The sequence below is a fragment of the Ranitomeya variabilis genome, chromosome 3, assembly GCF_051348905.1.
Source record: "Ranitomeya variabilis isolate aRanVar5 chromosome 3, aRanVar5.hap1, whole genome shotgun sequence".
Taxonomy (NCBI): Eukaryota; Metazoa; Chordata; class Amphibia; order Anura; family Dendrobatidae; genus Ranitomeya; species Ranitomeya variabilis.
Genome location: NC_135234.1, coordinates 155808727 through 155831165, shown reverse-complemented (window position 1 = coordinate 155831165; position 22439 = coordinate 155808727). Strand labels below are relative to the sequence as shown.

General features: G+C 45.0%; 1 protein-coding gene across 1 annotated transcript; it reads left to right on the top strand.

The window, feature by feature from the left end:
- The first annotated feature begins 1092 nt into the window (after positions 1 to 1092).
- Positions 1093 to 18675, top strand: ATP6AP2 (ATPase H+ transporting accessory protein 2). The gene is made up of 9 exons (XM_077294761.1): positions 1093 to 1440; positions 6162 to 6289; positions 6437 to 6565; positions 7241 to 7336; positions 9968 to 10105; positions 11841 to 11894; positions 12255 to 12404; positions 15630 to 15749; positions 15949 to 18675. Exons 1-9 carry the CDS (start codon positions 1395 to 1397, stop codon positions 16141 to 16143), a joined length of 1056 nt encoding a protein of 351 aa, XP_077150876.1. The 5' UTR covers positions 1093 to 1394; the 3' UTR covers positions 16144 to 18675.
- The last annotated feature ends 3764 nt before the right edge of the window (positions 18676 to 22439 follow it).

Here is a 22439-nt window from a genome sequence, read left to right as displayed (position 1 = left end):
AAAACCTTACAGCGCAGGCGCCGGAGAGGATAATGAAGAGAGAGGAGGCAGCGCCTGGAGCAAATGAGTAATGGCTGGGAGGCGTTTGTGTCCTGGGGGAAAATACATACAGACTAAAGGTATGGCGGGCAAATTATAAAAACGAATATTGCAGTGTTGGCAGGGACCCTAAATAAAAGAGCCACCTTCACAGAATGCAGCATTAATGCTGCACAAGGTGGCTCTTTTAGTTAAAAACGCCTGGGGGGGGGGGGGGGGTGACAGGTTCCCCTTTCAACCAATGGTGTCCTTCAAGAGTACAACTCGTCCCGCAAAAAACAAGCCCTCACATGGCCATATTGATGGAAAAATAATAAAATTATGGCTCTGGGAAGAAGGAGAGCGAAAAACGGAAGCGGAAAATCGCAAGGTGGTGGAGGAGTGAAATAAAGCGGCCACCCCTCCCTCACCAGTGTAGGGAGAGGGAGAGACTTTTCCCGGACTTTGACAATCCTTCCAGGCATGCTGAGGGGAAAAACGGGATCCGTCGCTGGATTCCTGTGTGTGACGGTCAGCGACGGATCCTGCGTCCATAGGCTTCCATTATAGCCGACGACTGGCAGTGCAGGATGCGGCGCTGACCGATTTTCCGACATGCACAAAAAACGTTCCTCTGAACGTTTTCTCTGCCAGACGGACCGCTATTTTCCGACGGATCCAGTGCACGACGGATGAAATGGATGGCCATCCGTCACTATCTGTCGCCAAAGTCTATGGGCAAATACCGACGGAGTGTGACGGAAGCTGAAAAACGCAAGTGTGAAAGAGGCCATAGATAAGTCCTGGCCTCGCACATGGCGAATGCGGAGCCCCCTCCCTGCCATGAAAACGGAAGATTTTCAAAGAATCTTGGGGAAGACCCCACAGAGTGCCGCACAGTGAGAACACGGCCCTGCGCCCGCACTCTCCACCTCTCCGACATTCCGGGGGGACTAGCCGGGACTACTACAGTGTGGTGGTCCCGGGGAATGGCCCGCGGGTACAGTCTGCGCCCGTGGAAAAAGCATGGTGGGAGTTTAGTATTATTTATCAGTTCTCTTCCAGGTTTCGCGCGCACACAGAGACCTACGCGCTACCCGAGCAGCTGATCGCCCGCCACCTGACCCCACAGCGTCCACGGCCACGCTAGTTCCTCCCTGGCTGCGCCTGAGTGGCTAACGCCTACGTCAATCACCTCCTCCGGCACGTCACGATCACGTGACAGAACCGGGCGGAAAGCCGCGTTCTGATTGGCTGAAGTGTGGTCGGTCAGCCTCGCACCAGGAAGACGTCCTCCGTCCTGCTGTGCTGGGCTCAGTGTGGGATGCGGCTCTGCGGGATCGCTCTGTGGTAACCGGTAGTGATCGTCTGTGACTATGGCTCCTCCAGCAGCGCTCGCCTTCCTCGCTGCGCTCCTGGCAGGTAATGATGGCTTCCTCCGCCCAGCTGCAGCCTCCCTGGGTCAGCTGACTGGGGCCCCATCTTGTGTGGTGGGTGCGCTGTGGATGTGATGGCTGTGACTGTCTCACGATCGTTGTATAGTGGGACTATGTATGGTGATCACTGCTGAGAGGGTACGATCGTGGAAGGGGAAGTGTCATGGCCTCCAGGAATGGGTTAATCCTGCCCGATTGTCCATTCACTTCATCACAAGGGCAGGTCATGTGACCAGGACATAAAGCTGCCTGGTTTAACCCCTTCTTGGCAGCCCTGTAGTGCCTTATTTCCCATTGCAGGGTATTCTCAATGTTATTCCTCTGTGGTTTAAGGGGTAAATTCCCCCATACTCTGGTGTCAGCAGCATTGTGCCCCCAAAGTGTAAACCCGCCCAATTTTGTATGAAATACCTGCAGATGGCAAATATCACCCCGGTCCTGGCCAGAGACCACCTTCTGTTAGAGGCTTATGGGGGCTTAGTGTGGTCACATACGGGGTTAATGCTGGTCTGTACACAGATCCCCTTCCGGGGTCCTGTTCTGTAGGGACTGCCCCTGGTGGTCCTCGCTCCTCACAGGTAAATCTAGAAGTTCTCTGATCGTCCAACGCTCCAGATGTGATGTACATTTGTGTTTAGTGTGAAACCCCTTCTCCTGTGCGGCAGCGGGGAGTCAGTGGTGGTCTGACCATACATCAGGAACACTGACGATACTGCACGGCCCCGGCCGTCACATGATGACAGTGTGTCATTCATCTGCATCCCCATGGTGGGGCCCGGCCCATGCTAAGTTCCTCATTCTCTGGCAGGAGGATTTGCCAATATTTCCAGTAGTTTACTAACGTCCTAATTCAATATTCGAACAATATTGTCTGGGAGGATATACTGAAGACTTATCGACAGGATATGTAACCACTGTTAGAGATACAGTGCGAGTCTGGTGTCGGCTGGACATAAACCCATTGAATGGAGCGGCACTGTGCTCCTCCATATAAATGTAGTGGCCGAGTGCTGCAGATCCACTCCTATCCATTATAGTAGGGGCGCATGTGCACCACCTGGTCACAGACACTACGCTAATGGGGGCGCATGTGTACCACGTGGTCACGGATACTACACTAATAGGGGCGCATGTGCACTACCTGGTCGTGGACACTACACTAATAGGGGCGCATGTGCACTACCTGGTCGTGGACACTACACTTTTGGTGGAGCTGTACAGTTCCTCCACTGCCTGCAGCAAGCTGATCAGTGGGGAGGCAGTACCGGGTATATGACACCCACTGACCTGGTATTGATCCCCTATCCTTGGCACAGGTCGTCAACATAAGAGCAGTGGAGAAGCCTTTAAGTTACTGCCTGGAAATCACAGCCCTTCAGATGTTACTGTCAGCAGAAGTGCTCAGTAATGAAAGGAACAAAGAATCATTTTTGTCCTGGAAAATAAGGCGAGCTACAATTACCAGCAGCTTGTGACTGGTTGTGGGAATAGCAGCCCTCTGACGGCCACGTTCTGCAGACCAGCGGCACCACCTGCGGGCTGGGAAGGCTACGCGTCCATGCTATGTTTGTGCACACTGTTGGACGCGTAGACCCAGGAGATGTCTGTGTGAACAGTCAGGATGGACGCCGTGGGATCCGTCCACCATAAGGAGCCACTGTAATGTATTGCACATGACATATAAGCGTTTCGTCGCAGTGCCCCTCTATACAGGAAATCCCAGTTTGCTGCGGGTCCCTATATGATAAACAGTATGGAGATGCGCATCTCCCAAGCAGAGGCTGAAAAAACACAGTTTTGACCCTCTATCTGGTAGGGACGTTCTACTATAAGCCAAAAGCGCCCATCATGTACAGGAGTGCACAGTGTGTACCGCGCCCCGCAGATACCAGGCATTCTGCATGTAATACACAGGCTTGCTAGGCATTTATTAGGGCATGTTCACACGTACGATTGCACCCTAATGAATGGCCAAACATCTGCAGCCTACATGCCGTGGAATTACAATCTGCAGCTGCGATCACTTTCCACTGCCGTTATTTTTCCTGTGGATGAGATTTGGTGACTGTCCTCCGGTAGGCCCGGTGCGGTGCGGTGCGTGCTGGGGCCCGGTGCGGTGTGGTGCATGCTGGGGCCCGGTGCGGTGCGTGCTGGGGCGCGGTGCGGTGCGTGCTGGGGCCCGGTGCGGTGCGTGCTGGGGTGCGGTGCGGTGCTTGCTGGGGCCCGGTGCGGTGCGTGCTTGGGCCCGGTGCGGTGCGTGCTGGGGCCCGGTGCGGTGCGTGCTGGGGCCCGGTGCGGTGCGTGCTGGGGCCCGGTGCGGTGCGTGCTGGGGCCCGGTGCGGTGCGTGCTGGGGCCCGGTGCGGTGCGGTGCTTGCTGGGGCCCGGTGCGGTGCGTGCTGGGGTCGGTGCGGTGCATGCTTGGGCCCGGTGCGGTGCATGCTGCTGATTTATCTTCCACTAATCCATTAGGAAAATCCGCAGCTAATCCACCTCGTGTGAACGTTCTCTAAGGGGGAATTCTGAGGTCATCAGTGGAGATCGGCGGTTTAGCCCACCATATAGACAGGTCTCTGCGGGGCGGTTATGTGCCTCGGGCACAGCTCTTCCCACAAATGTATGTATGTAGAACTATGGGGAATTCTGTTATTAACGAGATTATATTGAGGATTGGTGACACACACTCATGGCCCCCTCCCCACACTGGTAACCCTGCAGTAATCAGACTATTAGCGGGGTGACGCCTGTACAATAGATTAGGGAATTGCTCTTCATGCAGAGGTGACATTTGTGATGGACGGTGGCATGGTGTACTAGGAGGAATAAGACGCACTGGTTTCTCCCAGGACTTTGCACAGATGGTGAATGTCAGTGTTGTCTGTAAATCTCTGTGTTTACTGTCAGCAGTGTGATTGTGGCAGCGGTCGGGGAGAGCCAGTCTGCAGGAGTGTACAGTAAACAGATGGACCGCCTCAGGTGGTCTCCGGCCAGGATTTACCAGAACCAGATGTCCCAAACCACCTCTGTGCCCCCGACACTCAGTCTGGAGAAACAAAGGACGGAGCCCTATTCTCTTATCAGCATATACAGTGCTCTGTGAGCTGCTGTGTGTGCAGGTGGGATACTGAGCTCAGAGGAGTGTATCACACAGGATGGGATTAGGTACGCGGTGTCTAATGTATGTAAGATGTGACTCTGCTCCGTCCACTTCTATGGGACCAGTAATTTAATGTGTGACCCTGCTCTGTCCAGTATATTACTGCTCCTATCGAAGTGGATGGAGTGGGGTCACACATTACAACACTGCTCGCATAGAAGTATATGGAGCGGGGGTCACACATTACAACACTTGTCGCATAGAAGTGGATGGAGCGAGGGTCACACATTACACCACTGCTCTCATAGAAGTGGACGGAGCGAGGGTCAGACATTACACCACCGCTCGAATAGAAGTGGACGGAGTGGGGTCACATATTACCCTGCCGCTCCCATAGAAGTGGACGGAGCGGGTCACGTATTACACCACCGCTCCCACAGAAGTGGACGGAGCGGGGTCACATATAACACCATAGCTCCCATAGAGGGATACAGACTTCTGTGGTAATAACCTGTGTGCCCCATGTATCCTGAAGGCCCCCATTCACATCAGACTAACATCAACCCAACTTTCCTACAACTCTTCCGCGACACATAAGAAGAGTCTGGCAAGTTTGATTTCTTGCAGCCGATTGTTTTGCTTTCTGGGATATGAGCACCTTTTTTTGGGAGAACACAGGAATGTTCCGGTGAACCAAGTGTTCCTGTATATGGAGGATTCGGGAGAAACTGCTGGCGGTTCTGTGTGAGCGGCTTCAGGACTCACTTTATGATCATTTTCAGTCATTTCTTCCACTAGTTGTTTTATGAAGAGTGATCGTTGTTTGAAATGAAGACCACTGCCCGGCAAGCCACGCTAGGGCCGTGTTCACATGCAGGGTTTTTAAAGTATTTTTTTATATACAAATTAACAGTTGCTTTTTACAATACCAGAAAAACAAAAGCTATGAGATTTCAGAAATCTCATACAAGCGCTTGTGGGTTTTTTCCCCCTGTGTTTTTGCATTCTGCAGCATGTCAATTCTTTCAGTATTTTGTGCAGCATTTTTTTTATCTGTAGAAAGTAACAAGAAAAAGAAAATAACCTGCAACAAATGTTTGTGGTGAATAAAACTCTTTAAACCTGTAATGTAGACAAAGCTGAAATATTATCTGGACTCAAAGAACGCGGTAAAAACACAGCACCTTTACTGCCAAGCGAGCAAGTTCTGCGTACAGAAAATAGATGCAGCAAAACCACCGCGTGTGAACATCGCCACGTCCCTGACAATACCAGCTGATTAAGGCTATCTACAATAGTGTTATATGGCTGATATTTAAGTAATAGTCACATAGCACAAATAGACGCCCCCTTTAAGGTTTTGTAATGGGGAAAGCAGAGGACTACTTCTACTAATAGGCCTGTTTCTCCTGCTAGTCCTTAGTGTTATGGACCAGCCACAAGTCCCATGGCCCGAACTCCTCATAGGCATACATGAGTCTCGGGCAGGAGACCTCTGGCTGCTCCATCCTCTGGCCGGTCTGTACTCTCGCCGTGTTCCCGGTCTAATTCTTTCTCACAATGATGTAATATATGATTACTATACTGTAAGAATGTCCTTTGTATCTTCCAGTTGCAGTTGCTGACTTTAGTGTCTTGAAGTGCCCCCAAAACCAGATCTTCACCCCAGGAAACTGGCCGGTTCCTTTAGAGCGGATTACCGATGTGATTGCCTTGTCTATGGGCTTTTCTGTAGAAGAGGTGGGTCTGTGGAGCTATACACACCCTGAATTTATATTATTGCGTAGTTATGTCCACAGTTTTTCTGTCATGGCTGTGTATGTGTACATGCATTGTGAGGAGAACGCTTGTGTGTGAAGGGCTACATACATTTCTCTTGTCTTTCAGGATTTGTCGTGGCCAGGGCTTGGCGTTGGCAATATATTTCAGCGTCCACGTGCCACGGTTTTGGTAACTGTGACCGGTGTGGACAAGCTTCCTCTATCAAACAATGAGATTTCTTACCCAGTAGAGAATGTGAGTATTTCTGTGCATTTAGAGACGCGGCCAAATACTTCTCATGATGGCAGCGAGACCTCGGTCTTCCCCATCAAGCAATTTTCCATCTTTCTCTGAGACATGAGAGATCATGTTCATTGTTCATCTACCAATTATTGTAATGAAGAATTTTGGATAGTGAGGAGGATTTAATGCCGGCAGCCTACATGACCTGGCAATGGGCGCAGTCATGGGGTTGGGTGGACCTATTTTCTCCTTTAGAACAGAAGTGCATGTACAACCATCTAATAAGAAATCTAGTGTCCTGTAATAATATTCGCAGAATACAATCGATTATTGGGTGACCATATCACAGTATATGGGGAAACCTCAGGGTAAAGAAGGTGACGCCTGTCATGCTCCTTATCTGTCCATTTAAGGCCGGGATCACACACAGCGAGATACGTCCGAGTCTCGCAGGTTAAAACCAAGCTCTGGCAGCGGCACTCTGGTGCGGCCGCACAGCAATACATGGAGCTGCGCGCTCCGCTCCGGAGTGCCGGAGCTTGGTTTTAACCTGCAAGACTCGGAGCCTAAGACAAAGAGCTTGACGTTGCATTACTGAGAATTTTTCTATTTTATTTTTAGGGTGAAATGCTTTTTCATGTGCAGGTTCAGCTCCCGCCTCTTACATAATTGCCTTTTTCCCCCTAGGCTGTTCCCTACAGTGTTGACAGCGTTGTGAACTCCATCCATTCCATGTTCTCTGAGGAGATGCCCCTGGTTCTACAGCTGGCCCCCATAGAAGAAGTAAGTATATATATATATATATATATATATATATATATATATATATATATATATATATATATGTATATGTTGTGGTAGATCAGCTCTCTCAACGGTACACAGAGGTAGACACTGGAACACTGTCTCTTTAACCCCTTCATGACCTTGATTTTCCATTTTTCCGTGTTCGTTTTTCGCTCCCCTCCTTCCCAGAGCCATAACTTTTTTTATTTTTCCGTCAATATGACCATGTGAGGGCTTATTTTTTGCGGGACGAGTTGTACTTTTGAACGACGTCATTGGTTTTACCATGTCGTGTACTAGAAAATGGGGAAAAAAATTCCAAGTGCGGTGAAATTGCAAAAAAAGTGCAATCCCATGCGTGTTTTTTGTTTGGCTTTTTTGCTAGCTTCACTAAATGCTAAAACTGACCGCCATTATGATTCTCCAGGTCATTACGAGTTCATAGACACCAAACATGTCTAGGTTATTTTTTATCTGCGCAGTTTAGCGATCAGGTTAATCCTTTTTTTTTTTTTTTTTTTTTTTTTTTTATTGATAGATCGGGCGATTCTAAACACAGCGATACCAAATATGTATATATTTGATTTTATTTTTATTGTTTTATTTTGAATGGGGCGAAAGGGGGGTGATTTAAACTTTTATATTTTTTTATTTATTTAATATTTTTTTAAACATTTACTTTTGCCATGCTTCAGTAGCCTCTATGGGAGGCTAGAAGCTGGCATAGCCTGATCTGCGATTATAAGATCGCTCCTATGTAGTAATAGTGTAATTACAGGCTTGCTATGAGCGCGACCACAGGGTGGCGCTCACAGCAAGCTGGCATCAGTAACCATAGAGGTCTCAAGGACCTGACGCATCGTTTACCCCTATCATGTGACTGGGTTGGCGATGAGCGCATTTCCGGCTGCGCGGCCGGAAGCGGTAGTTAAATGCCGCTGTCAGCGTTTGACAGCGGCATTTAACTAGTTGATAGCGGCGGGTGGATTGCGATTCCACTCGCCGCTATTGCGCGCACATGTCAGCTGTTCAAAACAGCTGACATGTCGCGGCTTTGATGTGGGCTCTGGTGGTGAGCCCACATCAAAGCAAGGGGATCTGACCTCGGACGTACTAACCTGTCCGAGGTCAGAAAGGGGTTAAGAACTTCCTTTGGTTAATTATAGGCAGCATAAACCAAGGTGTAGTAAAACAAACACAGCCCTCTGGGCAAAAACAGGAAAACAAAATGGTGGCACAAAGCACAGTCCTGAGAACTGAGTTCCTCCCCGCTCACCACTAGCAGAACACACACAGTTCAGGGTTGTTCCAGCACAAGCACTTCTCTGTAGTGTTCCTCTCCAGACACTGAACAAGCGCAGGGGTCACGCAGAACACCGCATTCAGAGAACGGATAGATCTGCAGTAAATGAAACAGCGATTTTATCAAAACTACAGGAAGTGGCCCAGTAAGTACACATCACTGGTCTCTGCCCCTGCATCATTCTGCTCTCAGAAGGAGTAACAAAAAACTGGTGACAGAGTCCCTCTAATCTGACCCGGCGTCAGATCTCCTCTCAGTGTAAGGTGCTGGTGCTGCTAAGCAGAAGTCAGTATCTGCATATAAAGAAACCCACAATAAAAGCCAGCAGCTAATTTCTTATCACCACATAAACATGTCCGCTCGGAATGGCTCAGTGTGGTTATGTTCGCCAATGAGTGAGCGATGTAAGACTCCTCTAGTGGAGGCCTGTCTTCTGAGTGAAAATGATTGGGCATGTGGAAATCCAATGGGCCCAGTCTTTATTTCTCAACATTTGGAGAGAGAATGTGGTTTCTCCTTCATGGCTTAGCGACCTTTGGCACTCCAGCTCTCCGCATCCACTGACACGCTGCGATTGTTGGGGCATGCTCAGAGTTGTGGTGTCGCAACAGCTGGAGTGCTGTATGTCGCTAAGCCGTTTTATCATGCATCACCACCTGTGATGAGCAAGCGTGCTTGGATAAGGTGTTATCTTGGCATGCTCTTGTTTAGTTTTCAAGGATGTCGAAGATGCTCTATGTTCTAGTCGCTGCGGCTATTCGACAGCCACCAAACATGCAGTGATTGCCTGTGTGTTATGCCACAAGACATGCAGCTATAGCGACTCGAACATAGTATTTGAGAACATCGATGATGTTCTATTAACCCACGAGTGTGCGAGGATAACGCCTTATCTGAGCACGCTCGCTCAGCACTAACCACGTTTAGCTTTTCTATTTTTAGGCTTAAAAAAACAAAACAATTGAGCCTTTATTATTTTATTCGCTTGCATTATTTTATTCTCATGTATAGTGCCATTATTAGTTTTAATTGTTTTGTATCTGGGACCTCCTTCTTCCTAATTCTGCAAAGTAATAAGAATCTCAAAGTGTTAATCATTTATTGTTATCAGTTACCAAAATGCAAAGTAAATGATAAAAATCTAAATTAAATCATTATTTAGTGTGACCACTCGTCCTTTTTTAGGTATTATTACTTTGCACCATTTTTTTTTTTTTTTCCCCATACCTGCCAAAAACTTGCACACTGCTGTAAATGACTATCAGCATATTTCCCTATGTAGGATCTGGCTGTGTATTCACATTACCACTTTTTTTTTTCACCAGAGGGTGTACATGGTTGGAAAGGCCAACAGTGTGTTTGAAGACCTTGCCGTCACCTTACGGCAGCTGAGAAGCCGCTTGGAGCAGGAGAACTCCATTCTGGCCTCTCTGTCTCTAGGATCATTATACAAGAATGATGAAGTAAGTTCATGCCCTGAACACGAATGTGTACTACTTGTATCGTTCTTCCCTTTGTTGGGGGTTAGGTTTATTGACTAGGCACATATGTCCGCTATAGGTACAGCCCCAGCAGGGGCCACAGGACGTGCGGGATCTGTAGTGATTTACCCAACCTGTGACCGCAGGAAAACTTGAGTTTTTTTTTTTTTCTCCACATCCTTATATATTTTTTCAAGGACATCATCCAATTCCTTTTTAACCTCTTCCAGACATGACAAATTTCTTTATTTTTAGTTTTGTCTTCCTAGAGCCATACCTTTTTTAAAAAAAAAAAAAAAAAGTGTGCACGTAGACACATAGGACTTTTTTTTTTTTTTTGTAGAATAAGGTGTAATTTTGAATGACACCATTCACTTTACCACATCATATAGTGGAAAACGGGAGGAGGAAATTCCAACCAAGTGCGTGGAGGGGGGGGAAGAAATTCTGACATTGTTTTTTGGGAATTGTATTTACAGCATAAATGACCTGACAATATGAATGAATTTCATTGTCAGTACAATTACGGTGTACAGCGACTTGTCCAGTTTGTTTGTTTTTATTATTTAGGTGGTGAAAAAAAATCAGAAGTTTAAAACCTAAAATATAAAAATTTAGTTTTTTTTTTATTTTTATTGTTGTCATTTTTCAAAGACCTGTAACAGTTCCATCTTCCAGTTGATATAGCTGTGTGAGGGTGCAGCAATACCAGTTGTGTATTTTTTTTTTATATTTTTTTTATATTTTTTTATAATTATTTATATTTTCAATGGGGAGATAAGTGGGGTAATTTTATACTTTTGTTTTATTTTTTATTTTTTTTAATTTTCCCTGTATTTTAGTGCCTTTATGGGACTTAAACCTGCACTGGTCTGATCACTTGTACTGCATATAGTAAAAATCATGGTTTCCTTTGAAGCTGAGAAACAGACTAGGTTTCAAGGGAACTTAGCAATGACGGGCACAGATCCCGATCGTGACACAGGAGCACTGATGGATCCATAGAATGATGTGTCCCCATGCTGGTGCGAGGTTAATAACTGCATTTAATAGGTTAATGCTCCTCTCCACCTGTGGCTGTTAGAGGCAGGTCGTGGCTGTGTGTAGCAGTACAGTGGATGTCGGTAAGGGATTATAACGGCATGAAAATAGCTGGAATATGAGAGAGGGGTATAAAAGCTATTCCACGCTAAGTATGTATGGTGCAGTGTGTTGCATATTAGGCCATGGTCACATGATCAATATTTGGTCAGTATTTTACATCAGTATTTGTAAGCCAAAACCAGGAGTGGGTGTGATAAATGCAGAAGTGGTGCATAGGTTTCTATTATACTTTTCCTCTGATTGTGCCACTCCTGGTTTTGGCTTATAAATCCTGAGGTACAATACTGACCGTGTGAATGTGGCCTTACAAAGCTATAGGTTGATGCCACACTAGTTTTGCCAGTACACTCCCTCATGTTTGTGATCATTGGCATCAACAACCAGGATTGGAAAAACTTCATTCTCGGTCATATAACCTGCAACGCAGTTATGGTTCAGCATCAACAGAACTTTCCACTGTAACTAAAACCTTGGATCCATAGACAATGCACTGTTACGTGTACAGAAACATTTCTTTATTTTTTGTGTTTTAATTTAATCTGACATTTAAATGCTGACTTTCACCTCTTCGCATATATGCTCAGTGCTTATTTTCTCAATTCATCTTATTCAGATTGACAGACTATTTCTGTCTGAAATGCAAAGTCTTCAAGACATCCCAAATCTGGTAAGTGTCTCCTACACTGATATTCAGTAATCCAATGTCAGAAAAAAAACTAAGCAACACGTGAGCCTGTATACTTACAGAGAAGAATGTATGTACATAACAATACAGCAGCCTTTGTAAGGAATGTATGCAAAGACTGGACACATGAAATTTGAACTGCATTACTGCTATATAGAATAGAATATACTTGGCACATAAATTGGCCAATTTATGTGAGCCCATCAGCCATGTCAAGGCGCGACCTTTCTTTGATGGGACCCTAAACCTAATATTTATTGAACGTGCCTATCTCGTTTTAAAATGCTTATTATTTATTGTATCTTTCTGTGTTTAATCACTCTATTTGTGTTTTCAAAACAGCTCTCTCGGCATAAGCACCTTGCTAAAGACAATGTTCCAGATATTTATGCCTTGGAATTTACTGGACTAGAAGAGATTAAGAAACGTTACGGGGAGGACTCTGTGAAGTTTAAGGATGCCATCAGAATTCTGTCAGAATGTCTACAGAAAGTAAGATTACTTTTCCATTTTATGCATCCTGTTCTTCAAAGCGACCCAGCAGAGTAAAATTAAAAAGGTCCTTTTACATTAAAGGGGTTGTCCACTTTTAGGAACCCTTCATTCCCGCCAGATTGAAGTGGGAAAAAAAAAAAACCCTCCTGTTGTCTTTTGGCACTTGACTTCATGTCGGCAACCAATCTGTGAGCGAAGTTGCTCTGCCAGTATAGACAGAACGCCCAATCGCAGCCAGTGCTTGACACCGGAATCAGCGACTGAGATTTACAGGAGGACCTGGGGACAGTGAGTACAGCAAGTTTGTTTTTTCATGGCAAACTGTCAGGCAATGACTGTTTATCTATTTTACTCGTTACTACTGGAATAACCCTTTATCACCAATTCATTGGATACTTTTACTGAGGAAAAAAAAATCTTCAGAACCAATGGAGAGATCCACTGGCCTCTGTGCAACCAAATTTATAGCTTCTGCTTTCTCAAGACCCAAAGATGTCAGTCAAAGTACCAGTGTGTGCTTCCAGCTGCTACTCTCTGTGTACTGACTCTGTGGAGGAATAAAGTTAATTTTCTCCCAGTAGCTGCACTTTCAGTAAGGTGGCCGGGCAGCATTATAACACTATTAACCTGCAGGTTAATCTCATTTGGGGGCATTACACGTTCTCTTTAAATGGGAGTATACTCGGGACTACAGCACAGGAGAAGGACTTGGGTATTCTGGTTACAAGTGATCTGAGCAGCAGTACTCAATGTCAAGCCGTAGCTGCAAAAGCAAAGAAGATTATTGGATGTATAGAGAGAGAAAGTCCTGTGATCCAAATGTAGCCTTTATAAATCGATTGTAAAGCCACATATAGAATATGGGATCCAGTTTTGGGTTCTACAATTTAAAAATGAGTCAGTTCAAAGGCGAGCATCTAGATTATTACTTGGGATGGAAGATCTCTCCAAGTAGTGACAGAGGTGAGAAATGTTGGGCTCCGAGGCGTAGCTAGGGTTTTGGTTCAGGGGGGGGTGAAGCTTTTGAGTGGGCATCTAACCAGGTAACCTTGATTACAACTCGGTGACGCACCCTAATAGTGGAGGAGAACCTCAGAAGATGACCGCGCTGTTACTGAAGATAATCTCTATATAAAGACCAACGTGGATATTACCGCCATATGGTCAGTGGTAGATACCAGCACTACAGAACATATAAGAGATCACAGCACAGTTACAGATAATGACTAACAGCTGACGTTCTTTCTGATGGGATCGTTCACTTTTCCCGTCTTTTCCATCTGGCCCAGACCGACATGACAATTCTTCCAGCCACGACTCACCTGCAGACAATACAACAAAGACACATTTCACTTCTCATATTCCAGCCCCATCACCATCTATTGGCAACCTGCCCAAACTTCTCATCCTGCTGATATCCCAAATACTGAGCCTCTGCTGCCGTATGTGTCCCTAATACTGCACCTACTGTGTGGTTCTCTGTGCCTTCTAAATTCTAAAACAACCCTCTATAATATACTAATGCCGGGTACAAGTGCCCTAGAAAACAGTGCCCATATTTTGCCCCCTATAAAGTAATAATGCCCTGTGTGCCCCTTTCATAGTCAGAGTAACCTGAGTTCCCCTATAGCAATAAGTGCCCACTTTACATTTGATAATGTCCCGAGTCTCCCCCCTGTACAGCTCCCCTATACACAGTATGATGCTCTTATATACAGTATAAAGCAGCCCCCCATAGGCAGACTCTGTAGTATAAGGCAGCCCCATAGGCAGGCTCTAGTATAAGGCAGCCCCATAGGCAGACTCTGTAGTATAAGGCAACCCCCATAGGCAGACTCTGTAGTATAAGGGAGTCTCCCCAACAGGCATACTCTGTAGTATAAGGAATCCCCCTCTCCATAGGCAGACTCTGTAGCATAAGTCAGACCCCCCATAGGCAGACTCTGTAGTATAAGGCAGACCCCCCACCCATAGGCAGACTCTGTAGTATAAGGCAGTCCCCCCCCCCCATAGGCAGACTGTAGTATAAGGCAGTCCCCCCATAGGCAGACTCCGTAGCATAAGGAATGCCCCCCCATAGGCAGACTCTGTAGTATAAGGAAACCTTCCCCCCCATAGGCAGACTCTGTAGCATAAGGCAACCCCTATAGGCAGACTCTAGTATAAGGCAGCCCCCATAATAAATAAATACTCGCCGCTCTTCTTTCTGGTTCCTCTACTGCTCCGAGCGCCTGCACATCTCCTAACTGTGGGCGCCGGGTACTGACGTCATCGCGACCCCTGTCAGCGTCGGTAACGTCAGACGCTGACAGGGGGATGATGGGAGAGTGAGCGTAGCGCTCCCTCTATCATCACTGCAGTCAGCCGATACAGCTGACCCTGCAATGACGGGCGGGGGGCCCTGAGGGCACCGCTGTGCACGCCAATACAGTTACAGTAGCGTAGCTCCGGGTGGGCACCCTCAGAGCGCGGGGCCTGGGGCGATGGCCCCCTCTGCGCCCCCCCCCCCGGTAGCTACGATACTGGTTTGGCTTGTTTAGTTTAGAAGAAAAAATGCCTCTGAGGAGATCACACACATATATATATTACATGTGTGGTTAATATATAGAACTGGCACATAACGTATTCCTTCCAAAGACCATACTCAGGACCAAGGAACATTCATCATGTGTGGAGGAAAGCCAGCTCCAGAATCTAGGGTGGGAGGGCTAAAGACTTTCTTAGTTTTTATGAAATTCCAGCTCTGCATGCTCCTATCATGATGCCTATCTCCTTAGAATGCGGCTCAAGGGGAGGTTCTAAAATCATGAAGAACCAAACTTGTAATACGTGCTAGGGGTCCAGGTCCTGAGACCCTCACCGATTTCTTAAAAAGCCTCTAGTGCATTGTTCAGTCAGCAGAAGACTTCCTATTGAGCTTGTAACTTGCTCCACACGCAGAGCTTCTGCCTTCTGAGCACATCTTTGAGCAGTTGAAGGGGGTGTCAGGACCCAGACCCCCACAGGTCTGCAACACGTTAGGTTGTATTTATTTATTAATTTTTTTTTAGGCATTTCCGCTAACACAAGCACAATCCGGTAATAACCTCTGGCTGAAAGATTGGCTTTTGTTCACATTGAATATTGTCTTCCCATTGATTACCTGTACAGCCTTCCTGGGAAGCTAAAAAGTTCCCTCTTCTAGATTCTTGTGGTTATCTCGGCTGTTTCCATCTTTCACAGTTTGCCGATGACATGTACAGCATTTATGGGGGAAATGCCATAGTGGAAGTTGTCGCGGTGGAAACATTCGAGACTCCCCTGACGAGGAAGAGCCGTTCAATCCTGCAAACTGCAACCGATGTAAGTGCTGTTACAGGATCAAAGTTCAGATGTATAGGGGATAAATCAGTATAATGGTCAGACCTGTTACCGGGTTCAATACTGAGATGCAGGCTTGTGAAGCAATGTGTCTTGGTGGTTTTAGAAGCTCTGGAGAAGACCAGCCCTCCTGGAAGTTTGCCATTACTACGCTTTACCTGTTTTTTCTGTGTCTCTTTAGAGTACGTCCACCAACCCATACAACCTGGCCTATGACTATAATTTTGACTATGCCGTCATCTTCAACATCATCTTGTGGATTATGATTGGCCTGGCTCTGGCAGTTATTGCCATCTCCTACAACCTCTGGAACATGGACCCTGGGTACGACAGTATCATCTACAGAATGACCAACCAGAAGATCAGGATGGACTGATGCTGAGATGTTGTAAATTATTTAAACGTAACAGATTTTTTTTTTTCTCCAAAAATGATCCTGTCACTAAGGGAGACGTTGGGAAGTCTAGGTGCCATCTATAGTGACCTCAATAAAGATAGAAGTAAAAATAAATCCCCAGAGGATGTACTTGCTACTTTTATTTCCCGTTCCACAAGATTTGACCTTTGTGTGTGGTGTGTTTTGTTTTTTTTCTTATGTAGACAAATGATCATTAAAGGCCAGACTTCCTCTAGGAATAAGTGACCCCTCAGTATCTCATACTGGGCTAATGCCCCGTACTGGCACAGATGGTCACACAAGCTCTGGTGGGCTACTATGGTAACATGGCACCATTCCATAAAGTACCATAGTAATGGCAATCTGTCATCCTGATGGTTGGATGCAGTGTCTTTTATAACCCCTTGTATATTGGAGTAATAGCAGGTTGTCTGGTCCTGGGAAGTACAGCTGTATGATAGATCATAAATTGTAATGTGTATGGTAACCTGCCCCTCTGATTAGTGATCTCATGTTGGCTCATCACTGATTATGGTACTGTAATTTCCATATTGGTGTTCAGTTTTAGAAATCCTGATTTGATAAAAATGTGATTTATATTTGTGTATAAATAATCTTGTGCCGCTGCTAAGTATCTGTATATTAGGACCCCTGATGGCGCGCGCCCCTCACATTTCTCTAGACATGGCTGTGTTTTATTCTACTGATGTGAATATAAATATGAAGTTGTAGATGTCCACCTTTATTTCCTATCATGTTCACAGGTCTCTTGGCTTTCTTTCTCCCAATATCTAACTGTTCTCATGGATACATGGGATTCCGGTTACATTGTGGTTAAATAATTCCAAGAGGCCAGCTACAGATGGCCCTAAGGGCGCAATCTCATCCATGCATTTTACCACTAATTGCGTCCGTTTTGTGAAGCCATCTTTGTTCTCATGGCCTGTTTAGGTGAAACAAGTAGAAGCACATCAGGCAAAAAAAAAGCTATCAAACTTTGGTGTTACCCAGTTAAATGCACTAGGTTTCACCTAAATCTAAAGCTACATTTTTCCATTATTCACTCCAAAAAGAATGGTCATGGTTCTATATAATGTAAAATATGTATTAAAACAAGTAGAGTTGGGCAAAACGATCTGCTGGACCAGTAGCCACATCTATGGCCGCTGGAACCAGGGCACTATGAACCTCCTCCATCCCTGGCGCCTCTTCTGATTAGTAGGCCCCTGCAATGTAATGACGTCACAGGACGCAGGAGGAGGAGGTTTGCAGTGGTATGGTCTAGCGGCCATGGACGTGGCTAACGGGTCCTGCAAATCTTTTTGCTTACTCTAGCAGGAATGAAACAATCCTAAAACCATGATTAAGGAAATCGGATCCAGCGAGTGAATACAAGAAACTGTGGTATTGAGATCTGATACAGATGACATCTCTCCTCTAGCAAACCTAGATCTGTCAGTTATTTCGATATCGAGATCCCCTCCAATTACAAAAAAATAGTTTTAAAAGGAATGTCTGGAGCATTGGGGTCTCCAAACCAATTACCCCTGTAGTAAGACAGGCTCATGTAGAACTTCCTGGCCACATATATTTTCTATAGCTGGAAATATGAACTTGTGAGGCTATTCCCCTTGTGAGGCTATTCCCCGAGGGTGGGCCAATTCCTGACTAGTTCATCAATCCTCCCGAGTATCTTTTCACCGTGTCCCCTATGTGCATGATTGACCTCTACATCCTGGGTGGGGAATGAAGCAGACGATTGCTGCACTAGCCACTGATGTGTGAAGTTGTCTATTACCGCCTTACCCACCATTATATTACATTTTGTGACCTGAAAGGTAAAGATCACACTCTAGATTTTGTTGCAGAGAGGTCTACAGCTGCCACATTCATCTGAAGCAACTCCATTCACAATAAAGCTTCTGACAAGTTCCCATGAAAAGGAACCTGTCGGCGGGTGTTTGCAATGTAGTCTGAAAGCAGCATAATGTATGGAAGCCTGATTCTAGCCATGTAACACTTACTGGACTCCTTGGTGCAGTTTTGTTAGAATGATAGTTTTCTTTGTTTGTTGCAGTGCTCAAATTGTTGAGCTGTGTATAACCCCGCCCACACCCGATTGGCAACTTCCTGTGTACACTGTAGGGGGCGGGGTTACAGATTCGATTGACTGCTGTGCACATGAGACCTAGTCAGGCAGTGATAATCTGCTGTTGAAACGCTGATTGTATTAAAACTACAGTATACAGCCTAATAAGTGAATCATCCCTGATATTGGAGTCTCTTTCCCTAGATTATGCTGCTCTCAGATTAAACAGCAGAAACCTGCTGACAGATCCCCTTTAAGTGGGCATAATATATATTTATTTTGTCGGTTATACAAAGAATTGTACAAATGACTATAACTTATCCTGCTGAACATTGAGGAATATTTTTCCTTATCTGTCTTCTAAATGCTGGTAATAAGTGAAGATTTCTGTTCAAATAAACCATCCAGAATGTATAAAGTCACATGTCTTGTGTTTTACTGTAATTTTATTGACCATATTATCGTTTCCTCAAAGGGGTTGTCTACTCTTTGTTTAACAACTGTTGAGGATGTTTGTTACTTTACTGATATAAGTATTACACATTCAGACATGATAATAAAGATTTTTTTCAATCCAGCATAGCTAATTAAAAGCAAAAAATAGTTTGTGACCTCATTAAAATAGCGTGGGCAGAGAAAAATATCTGACTAGGAGTCAGCCAGACTAAACGTGTCACACTTGTCAATGCCGGAGGTAGTCTGAGACCCACCGCCCGACTCATGATTGGCTGCGCTCTTCTTCCCACTGTGTAGCTCTCTCTCTGCTCGAAGAGTTCATTTCTATTTTAGCAAGAGCAGAATGAATATAAACCACAGATTAGTATCAGTGAGAAAATATCTTTATTAGGTAATTGTTACACTTAAGGTGAAGAAAGTCACTTAATGAGATATTGCAGGAAATGGACGCTGTCCTTATATTGGGACACTCGCAATCTAGAACAATGGATGTGAGTCTCACCTGATTGAGCCCTTTTAGATCAGAATTCTGTATCTACAAACTAATAGTTGTTACATAATGCAATCAAGACTGGATTGCAGCTTGCCTTTATCCTGAAAGTTTTATTTTTTCTGCCTTTCCATATTTTCATTATACCCATACGACATGATCACAGTGTTTTGGGACCAGCACGGAGTAGTATTGATAGATTTCCTTTCAAAGGGTACCATGATCACTGGGGAATACTATGCTTTACTGCTGCGGAAATTGTGGGAGGTCATCCAAACCAAGAGATGTGGCATGCTCACCAAAGGTGTCCGCCTTCTGCAAGACAATGCACCAGTTCACAACACACATGTTGCCGAAATGGAAGCATGCTCCTGTGGCTTTGAAATTCTACCACATCCCCCTTATTCACCCGACCTCGCACCATCGGACTTCCACCTCTTTCCAACAATGAAGTTATTTTTGAAGGGCAAGCATTTTCCAGATGATGAGATTCTGATTTCCGAAATCACAATGTGGCTTTTGGAGCAACCTGTTGACTTCTACAAGTGAGTTTTTTACAGTTGCTTAAAGAGATGGGAGAAGTGTGTGTCCGTAGATGGCACCTATGTAGAGAAGGACTAATAACTGTGCCAAGTTTCATTGCTCTCAGTCCACAGGAAGTGGGTCAGGGGAAATCTTTAATGTACACCCTTCATATCTTATATAGAATGTGAACCTATCATTTTTTTTTTTCATGTACAGTCATCTCTAGGTACATTTTATAACCAGAAGTATGTAGACACCTGCCTGTCACACCTTAACCCCTTTCTGACATTAGATGTACTATCCTGTCGAGGTGCGGTGGGCCCGTATGACCACCGACAGGATAGTACATCATACGCGATCGGCCGCGCTCACGGGGGGCAGCACGGCCGGGTGTCAGCTGACTATCATTAAATATGATATAGTCATCTTTGTTCCCCCTTATGGTTTTTGGGGTATCCATGTTGATATATATATATATATATATATATAATTTTTTTTTTTTTTTTTTTTTTTTTTTTTTAAGCCTCTATGCATAAAAGTCCATAGGTGGAACGCAAGCCTTTGTAGAACTGATGGTGCCTTCCACCCATTACATCTATCCAGAGCTGGACATCTGGGTTATGTTGCGTCCTGTTATCAGGAATGCGCAGGCTCCTTGTGACACGCAAGCCGTCAGCAATATGATGGTGCGTCTCACCCATTATATGGGATTGAGACATGCGCAGAAGCGATGTTTAGCAGAGCGGACGCAATGAGTATTACACACATCCGGAGGTGGATCTGGCGAGGTATAATAGATAACTACAGTATGGCTATACCGAAATATCGGTGTTATCTGTAGGAGACTGTATGAGCGGAGGCAGCTTTATCCTATTTAGTTTGAGGGACGCAACACTATTTTGACCCGGTTAGGATCCCGTTGTATCGCTGAGGGGGCGTGGCCTATGCAGGCACGCGTATTTGATGTGAGCTATTTAAGCCCCCACATTGTCACCGCCGGCTTATGCCATACATCTACAGAGCATCCGGCATCATGAATATCACTTCCTCCTGTTGAACCGTGAGAACGGGGAAACGTGTCGGGATGACACACGTTAAGTTACGCTAATTATTTATTAAGAGAAATCTTTTGGCATATATCGGGCCTTTAATTGCTGTCTGGCTATAGAGTTGACTAATTGACTATATATCGCTGATAGGCTTAGAATCATGACAGCTATCGCCTGATTGGAATATCTTTTGACATTACAGGGTATCATATGCGCATTATATGCGTTGTGTTGGGAACGTTGTTATATTGTTTGGAGGTACCTATTTAGGTCTAAATGGTGGTTTATCTGTTTATTTCTTTATTTGTCTGTGTTTCACCACTGCTCTTAGCTATATTGTTTTCCCACCTGTATTGAGAGGGATATTGTAGGGGAGGAAAGGGATAGCCAGCGTTGAGTGGGGGCGCCAAAAAATTGTTTCTTAGGGTGCCAACCTCCACAGTAAGGCAGGCGTGAGCAGTAGGTATATCTAGGACCATAATAGGTAATTTAATCTGGTGACTGGTTTCTGTATATGTGGTATCTATACTTAGTTCTTTTATACTGGGTCTGGGTTTTATATCGAGTAGAAATAAAAGTAAAGTTTTAAGGGATTATATGTGCAAACGCTAGAGTTTTTGATTCCTATATATTTTGTTTTTGAGTGTTTATCGTATAAAAGCGCCAAAACATAAAAAAATTATATAAATGAGGTATCGCTGTAATCGGACTGACCCGAAGAATAAAACTGCTTTATCAATTTTACCAAATGCGGAACGGTATAAGCGCCCCCCCCCCCCAAAGAAATTCATTAATAGCTGGTTTTTGGTCATTCTACCTCACAAAAATCGGAATAAGAAGCGATAAAATGTCATGTGCCTGAAATTTGTTCCAATAAAAACGTCAACTCGTCCCACAAAAAACAAGACCTCACATGACTCTGTGGACCAAAATATGAAAAAATTATAGCTCTCAAAATGTGGAGACGCAAAAACTATTTTTTTGCAATAAAAAGCGTCTTTTTGTGTGTGACAGCTGCCAATCATAAAAATCCGCTAAAAAAACAGCTATAAAAGTAAATCAAACCCCCCCCCCTTCATCACCCCCTTAGTTAGGGAAAAATAATAAAATTTAAAAAATGTATTTATTTCCATTTTCCCGTTAGGACTAGGGTTAGGGTTGGGGCTAAAGTTAGGGTTAGGATTACATTTACGGTTGGGATTAGGGTTGGGGGTGTGTTTGGATTAGTGTTTCAGTTAGAATTGGGGGGTTTTCACTGTTCAGGCACATCAGGGGCTCTCCAAACGCGACATGGTGTCCAATCTCAATTCCAGCCAATTCTGCGTTGAAAAAGTAAAACAGTGCTCCTTCCCTTCCAAGCTCTCCCGTGCGCCCAAACAGGGGTTTACCCCAACATATGGGGTATCAGAGTTCTCAGGACACATTGGACAACAACTTTTGTGGTCCAATTTCTCCTGTTACCCTTGGGAAAATACAAAACTGGGGGCTAAAATATAATTTTTGTGGAAAAAAAGAGATTTTTTTTCAAGGCCCTGCGTTATTAACTAGTGAAACATTTGGGGGTTCAAAGTTCTCACAACACATCTAGATAAGTTACTTGGGGGGTCTAGTTTCCAATATGGGGTAACTTGTGGGGGTTTCTACTGTTTAGGTACATCAGGGGCTC

What these genes read in the sequence shown, in the direction of transcription:
- ATP6AP2 (XM_077294761.1), top strand. Translation starts at nt 1,395, where the DNA reads ATGGCTCCTCCAGCAGCGCTCGCCTTCCTCGCTGCGCTCCTGGCAG. An exon ending in TTTCTTACCCAGTAGAGAAT is followed by an intron (nt 6,566 to 7,240) that starts GTGAGTATTTCT and finishes TTTTCCCCCTAG; the next exon opens with GCTGTTCCCTACAGTGTTGA. An exon ending in CATTATACAAGAATGATGAA is followed by an intron (nt 10,106 to 11,840) that starts GTAAGTTCATGC and finishes CATCTTATTCAG; the next exon opens with ATTGACAGACTATTTCTGTC.